General features: G+C 36.9%; 2 protein-coding genes across 11 annotated transcripts in view; both read right to left on the bottom strand.

Annotated features, from left to right (window-relative positions):
* LOC136031897 (neurofilament light polypeptide-like) overlaps positions 1 to 7,965 on the bottom strand; it is a 162,572-nt gene that overhangs the window by 123,274 nt on the left and 31,333 nt on the right. The window lies entirely within an intron of this gene.
* The window catches only part of LOC136032411 (uncharacterized), a 38,491-nt gene that overhangs the window by 1,002 nt on the left and 29,524 nt on the right, over positions 1 to 7,965 (bottom strand). Inside the window, exons 3-4 of the mRNA XM_065712721.1 lie at positions 4,221 to 4,379; positions 43 to 177 (exon numbers count right to left, since the gene is read on the bottom strand). Of these exons, the coding sequence (XP_065568793.1) occupies positions 43 to 177; positions 4,221 to 4,379 (294 nt within the window). The remainder of the gene's footprint in view (positions 1 to 42; positions 178 to 4,220; positions 4,380 to 7,965) is intronic.

Here is a 7,965-nt window from a genome sequence, read left to right as displayed (position 1 = left end):
TTAGAAAATGGAAGTTTAGTTTTACATGTAAAAAAAACTTACTTGTTCATGACACACTGAGTTAGATTCAAAAACATCCATAAGTAAATCAGTTTTCTCCTTGCCCATATCATCAATCTTTTGTTTCAAAAGCTGTATTTCTTCCGCATAATTCATTGTACGATTGGCAGTAGTCACCTGGATAAAACATTACTTGAGGTACAGCTGCCACAATGACCTATTTAACCTCATCAGGTTCTATCTATCAGTCTAATCTACTTTTTAGTACTTCATTTGTTTCTCAGTGTAGTAGTACCTTTCATGTTTTTGCCAAAATTTATCACGTTTACTTTGCTGACATTCAAAAATAGTTGGACACTGCAGCTTCCGATACTGAAAATATTTTGACCGCATCTTGGATGCATTTGAAAACTTTCTTTTTAGGAAAAAAAAATCAGTTGTTTATTTATAACAGTAACAAATTGTAGACGCTTTTCCGTTTTCCCTGCCATCCTCTACAAATTGATATCATGCAAAATAAGACATTCTGAATTAATTCAGCTGAATTATCGCCACGTTATCAGTGAAACCTATATTTCTACATCCTAGAATTGTCCTAAGGTGCCTCAAAAGCACCCAAGGTGTCTAAAAAGTGCATGAGCACTTTTGGACAAATTACAGGCAACATAATTTGAGAAAACTATCTCGCCATTATGAGATTTTTAGTTTACTGTAGAAGTAAAACAGAAAAGAGAAAAGAAAATTTACAAAACATACTGAGAAATGAATAGGATTTATATTCAGAATTCGGGTTGGAGTTGAACAAGAGAGCAAAAAACGTGAATCGTAAGAGAACGTATTAAATTTTGTGACTTTGTCGAACTTCTTAAATAATAAATTTGAGGGGAGATGCCTGAAGTTACATCTTCATTTTCTAAATAAGTTTCTTTTTAAAATTTTACTTTTCCGGTCATATCATGACAGTCCTTCGAGTCACATTCAATTATATCAAAAGCAATTATTCAATGATTTTTGTTGTAACGTTCTGTCACTAAGACATACAGCTGGTTAAAAAAGATCTAATAGAAGATTTGATACCAGAAAACCTCACAGTAAACTAAGGGGCCAAAAACCCCCTTCTCCCCTTTTGGGAGACAAATGAAAAGTTGTAGCGAAAATATTAATTTTACCGATTCCGTCGGTAAAATTAAACAATACACTGGCTAATTACATCTAATCCATGCATTTAAAATAGATAAAGAATACAAATTTGCAAAATAAAGGACACACTCATTCAGATTTTTATTTTCCTGGTCACTTAAAAAAGGTCTAACATAGAAAAATGTCTGTGTTAAAAATGGAAAAAAAATTCTACATTCCAAGAAAGTTTGACCAAATTTTGATATACAAAATTTTGATAACCTGTTATATGAATTTACTCATTAAGTTTGTCTATAGACCATAGTAGCCTACTCTATTAAAATGTAATTCCCACTACTTGTTCTACAACCCCATTTTAAAGGCAGGAAAAACCCACAGAGAACCTATTTCAGATAATAATCAACAAATGACAAAAAGATGCTTCGAAACCGACAAAAGCCAAAACTAATTCGAAACGTGAGCGAAAGCAAATAGACCATGTATGGAAAGTGAACATCAGAGATAATCTTACAAGAAGTATTCGTACATAAGTATTCACCAGAGGTATTCACTTTATGGCACCAATCATAAAGAATAAAAAATTGCAAGTATTTTTTGAGTGTTAGCTTTTGTGTTTAGGTAAGGAGAATGTTTTAAGCCCATTTTAGCACAGACTGAATCAAGCTGCCATCTAGTTACACCCAAAATGTTAATATATTACACATACATTTTACACGTTTTAATGTATTTTCATTACAATTGTAAACGGAAAAGTAGTGCAGGTCAAAGAATATTAGTAGTACTAGTAGACAGGTTTAATAGCAAAAACTTGGCAGCTACCGCTGATTCGCGTTCCTTTACAACATACTCAAAATCAAACAGCACTTGTAAGTTAAAATCAAACTATAAACAATAACTCTTATCGTACATATCGACGAAAACTGGGACGAAAGAAATACCATATCGGTTTGTTCTTGCTTTAACGGGAACTAACTTATCTTGCTTTCTCGTTCTTGATGGTAGAGTTTGATCAGGTAGAATGTCACGGTGCTGGGATTTAGAAAGCAAGAACTTTCCAAGACTCATTATCAGAGTTTCATACCGGTTTTGGAGTGACGGCAGTCCTAGCACTTCCAGAGCCTTTTCGTAGGGGATGTCACGGCGGCCCAAGATGATCGATACCGCTTGCTTTTGAACCGATTCAAGCTTCTGACAAAGATACGCTGTTCTAAGTGCTGAGAGCACCCAAAAGGGGCATGCATATTCCAGAATGGGGCAAACGTACGTTAAGTATGCATACTTAATACCTTTGTTCGCACTGATCCTACGCATACCGTTTAAAGTCGTTAGACTAGCTTTTACACTTTTAATCCCGTTTACGATATGTGCGGCAGAAATGAAATCATTGGAGAAAGTACCTCCGAGAATTTTGACACTGTTTGTTAGAGGGAATGAAACATTTGGCTCCATAACATTGCTTTTTAGCGGGTTAAAGCGTACTATCTTCGACTTGTTCCGATTAATCTCAGGATTTAGCTCCGCGCACTCTTTTGTGAAAACACTGAAAAAATTTGAACTGAATTGTGGCGTCACAGCTCCGTTTTGTATTAAATATTTCAGGATAAATGAAAGGTCGTCCATGAACTTGTAGCAGTCGTCATAGTCAGCTATGAGAAAGTTAGTTACAGATAAGAATACAATAGCTGCAAACTTAATGCCTCGAGGGGCTCCAGAGGTGGATGAGAACCATTCAGAATTACCATCACCTTCGTAGAGAGCAAACACACGCTGCATCCTCTGACTAAAATAGTCCAACACGAGCGTACGATTCTTTTTCTTAGCCCCCATCAGCTTGAGATTAAGGGCAGCTACAATGTGATTGATTAAATCAAAGGTGATTTAACACCATGTCAGGCATGGTGTTTGCAAAATTAGTCCAAGTTCGTCGCAGCTCATAGGGTTTGTAACCTTCGGAATTACTCTAACGTAAGCTTTCTTCCAAACAGCTGAAAAGATCCCAATATGAAAGCACAGGTTTATCAGCACTAAGAGTGGTTTCGCAATGAAAGGGGCGTATTCTCCAATCAGTTTGGGTGGAAGTTCGTCTGGATAAGCAAAACTGTTTACTTTCACCTTCATCATTGGGGTCACCTTCATCATATAGGTTTTCATCTCATCGAAAACAACTTCACCTTTATCTGCGCGGGAGTCAAGTATTTCAGACTTCTGGGCTTGTGTGGGAGAAGGAAATGAGGTCCAGATACGGGTGAAATATTGGAACTAAGTATCAAGTATAGCTCCGCGCACTCTTTTGTGAAAACACTGAAAAAATTTGAACTGAATTGTGGCGTCACAGCTCCGTTTTGTATTAAATATTTCAGGATAAATGAAAGGTCGTCCATGAACTTGTAGCAGTCGTCATAGTCAGCTATGAGAAAGTTAGTTACAGATAAGAATACAATAGCTGCAAACTTAATGCCTCGAGGGGCTCCAGAGGTGGATGAGAACCATTCAGAATTACCATCACCTTCGTAGAGAGCAAACACACGCTGCATCCTCTGACTAAAATAGTCCAACACGAGCGTACGATTCTTTTTCTTAGCCCCCATCAGCTTGAGATTAAGGTCAGCTACAATGTGATTGATTAAATCAAAGGTGATTTAACACCATGTCAGGCATGGTGTTTGCAAAATTAGTCCAAGTTCGTCGCAGCTCATAGGGTTTGTAACCTTCGGAATTACTCTAACGTAAGCTTTCTTCCAAACAGCTGAAAAGATCCCAATATGAAAGCACAGGTTTATCAGCACTAAGAGTGGTTTCGCAATGAAAGGGGCGTATTCTCCAATCAGTTTGGGTGGAAGTTCGTCTGGATAAGCAAAACTGTTTACTTTCACCTTCATCATTGGGGTCACCTTCATCATATAGGTTTTCATCTCATCGAAAACAACTTCACCTTTATCTGCGCGGGAGTCAAGTATTTCAGACTTCTGGGCTTGTGTGGGAGAAGGAAATGAGGTCCAGATACGGGTGAAATATTGGAACTAAGTATCAAGTATAGTATTAAGTATCGTAGTAAAAACTTAAGCATCAAAAGTAAAAACCTTATTATCTTCCTCTCCTGTAGTTTTTGGTCTTCTCAAGGGCTTAAAATCTGCTGGGTTGAAAAACTGAGGTGAGGAGGCCGCTGTTCCATTGCTTGACCTTCCAGAAATTGAAGAAGCCTGTCCAGGAGATACACAGGACAAATATGATCCAGGACTCTAAAAGATACTAGAGCTGAGGAAAACAATCACGACATTAGAATTAAAAGCGAAATAAATACGAAAAGGTAAGGATAAGGTAAGGATACGGCATTAGACTTTACAGTCCCTACCGGCGGTGCTGATCTCCGTTTCTTAGCCCTTCAGCCAGGAAGTGCAATGGGAGGTTGGGGGTTAAATGGTTGAATCGATGATCAAATGGTTGAATCAAGGTAAATGGTTGAATCGATGATCGGTACAAGGGAAAACACCTCTACTTTTGCAAAAGTAATGGTATGATATTTTATTACCCTAATAATACAAATGCCATTGTTCCCGTTTGTATAGTGTTTCTAAGTGTTTCATTATTTCCAGGGCCAAAGCAAAATATAAGAAATAGACAGTAGATTACAACAGGATATAGGGAAGGTGGCCGAAAACTACTTTTTCTTATTAGGAGCACACGAGTCCCCAGAAATATTTTAATCCTTGTAAGGATTAGACTCCTATGCTATCACCTTACAGGACTCTCTTCCATAAGGAAAATGGGAAAACCAAATGGACTACAAGTCCATTCTTTTTATTCCCCATCAGAGAAATTAAATGATACCCTCCCTAAATCTTGAACTGATGTGTACCTAAGTGTGTAATGTCTACAAACATTAATAATTAGTTTGTTTCAAATTTTAATAATGCTCCTTAGTTTCAACTGATTTTTTTTAAGTAACGCCAGGAAATCCAGCTCCACCTCCGCAGAAAAATCCCCCCCCCCGGAAGATCTTCTGTACAATCAAATCCCAGTGAAAGCTTACCCTGGCCAATTACTTTTAACATCTCCCATGGAAAATTTTCCCGTGAAAAATCCCCCAAGTAGAAAATTAATCTCCCCCCCCCACCCGTAAAATATATGGATACATCCAAATAAAAATTACTATGAGTAAACAATCGGCAAATTTAATAATATAAAGGACCTTTCAACTATGATGAACAAAATAGCTATATCAAAATTTTGATTAGACGATTTTAGGAAAAAAGTAACCTGGGAGGGCTAATTGCCCCCCGAATCTTTTGGATCACTTCAAAAGCTCACTAGAACTTTTAATTTCCGTTTGTATGAGCCCTCTCCTGACATTCCTGGACCATTGGCCCGATACGATCATCCTTTGGGAAAAGAACAAACAAACGTGCATCTGTGATCTTTCTTCTGAAAAAAAAAAATACAAAAATCCACTTTTTTGCATATAGGAGCTTGAAACACCTACAGTAGATTTCTCTGATACGTTGAATTTTATGGTGTGATTTTTTTCAATCATATTAATATTATTTGACTTGTGGGTGTGTTTTTCCCCTTTTTCGAAAATCAGGCAAAATTTCTCAGGCGTGCCTTGTTTACCTCTCATTCCAGGCAATTTAACGGTCCTATGTCAATTTTAAATTCTTGGTCAACCTGCCTGAGACTCTAGGCAGGCCTGCCTTTCTAAAAGCTAACAAACAAGTATTGGTCCAATAAAAGAGTAATACTTACTCCCTCCGTTTACCCATGCCATTTAACCAAACACTTGGAAAACTATAGGTTTAACCGTTCGCTTGCGAGTCCAGAGGACTTGTTGGTCATGTGCCAATCCTAAGACAAGGTATTCCCCCTTTAGACTACAAGCGGCCAGGCCTCTTGGGCTTAGGTTTCACTTGTTCGCCTGTGAGTCCAAGCAAATTCAGTCCCATATTGTGCATACAAGTCCAGTGGACATTGTACATTCTATGACTATCTACCTTAGTTCTGCTTTAGGAATGAGGCATGGACAGATGATAGATAGACTGATCGATCAAAAAAAGAACTGACATTACTTTTATACAATCCTAATAAGGGTTTATGCCAGATTTACCTCTCACTCAATCGGACTTATCTGTCTTGGCTTTTCTACAATTAGCCATGGCTTGATTCCCATAACTACTTGATTTTAATTCAAACTCTTGAGAAATGAATTATTGATTTCTTAAGTAGTGTGCCTTTGTCAAACAGTTCGTGGTAACGAACTGTAGTAAGGAGCGACCCGGCTCAATAGTAACCAAAACTCTAAAAAATTGAATTTTGATATCAATAGCTACATCAAAAGAATCAAATTTTTATGATGATTTTAAATATATAAGTTTCATCAAGTTTAGCCGTATCCATCAAAAGTTAAGAGGCTGATAAAATTTGCCCTATTTAGGAAAATAGGGGAAAACACCCCCTAAAAGTCGTAGGATCTTAGCTAAAATGACACCATCAGATTCAGCGTATCAGAGAACCCTATTGTAGAAGTTTCAAGCTCCTATCTACAAAAATGTGGAATTTTGTATTTTTTGCCAGAAGACAAATCACGGGTGCGTGTTTATTTGTTTGTTTGTTTTTTTTTGTTTTGTTTTTTTTCTTTTCCCCATGGGTCATCGTATCGACCAAGTGGTCCTAGAATGTCGCAAGAGGGCTCATTCTAACGGAAATGAAAAGTTCTAGTGCCCTTTTTAAGTGACCAAAAAAATTGGAGGGCATCTAGGCCCCCTCCCACGCTCATTTTTTCCCTAAAGTCAACGGATCAAAATTTTGAGATAGCCATTTTGTTCAGCATAGTTGAAAACCATAATAACTATGTCTTTGGGGATGACTTACTCCCCAACAATCCCTGGGGGAGGGGCTGCAAGTTACAAACTTTGACCAGTGTTTACATATAGTAATGGTTATTGGGAAGTGTACAGACGTTTTCATGGGGATTTTATTTTGTTTGGGGGTGGGGCTGAGGAGAGGGGGCTATGTTGGAGGATCTTTTTTTGGAGGAATCTGTCATGGGGGAAGAAAAATTCAATGAAAAGGGCGCAGGATTCTCTAGCATTACTATAAGAAAACAATGAAAAATAAACATGAAAACGTTTTTTCAAATGAAAGGAAGAAGCAGCATTGAAACTTAAAACGAACAGAGATTATTACGCATATGAGGGGTTCTAAAAATACTTTAGCATAAAGAGCGAGGTATTTAGGAGGAGATAAATACCTCGCTCTTTATGCTAAAGTATTTTTAGTAATTTCAACTATTTATTCTACGGCCTTTCTGATTCAGGGGTCATTCTTAAAGAATTGGGACAAAACTTACGATTTAGTGTAAAGAACGAGGTATTAACGAGGGTACAAACCCCCTCATATACATAATAATAATTAAAGAATATAAAAGTTTGTTACGTAAGTTAATTCTAAAGTTACGTATATTTTTTGCTAATAAAAAAATTCGTTAAAATTAAAATTAATAGTTGCCTTTTTATGTAACGGAAAAATTGCATGGCAACTAGGCCTCCTTCCCCATCCCATATTTCTCAAAATCGTATGATCAAAACTAAGAGAAAGCCATTTAGCCAAAAAAGGAATTAATATGCAAATTTCATTTGAATAGTTTACGTGTGGAGAGTCAAAATCAAACATGCATTAATTCAAAAACGTTCAGAAATTACATAAAAAAAAACTAGTTTTTTTAACTGAAAGTAAGGAGCGACATTAAAACTTAAAACGAACAGAAATTACTCCGTATATGAAATAGATTGTTCCCTCCGCAATCCTTCACTCTTTACACTAAAGTTTGAC

The sequence above is a fragment of the Artemia franciscana genome, chromosome 10, assembly GCF_032884065.1.
Source record: "Artemia franciscana chromosome 10, ASM3288406v1, whole genome shotgun sequence".
NCBI lineage: Eukaryota > Metazoa > Arthropoda > Branchiopoda > Anostraca > Artemiidae > Artemia > Artemia franciscana.
Note: the sequence above shows the minus strand (reverse complement) of the source record. Positions and strands in the feature narration are given on the sequence as shown.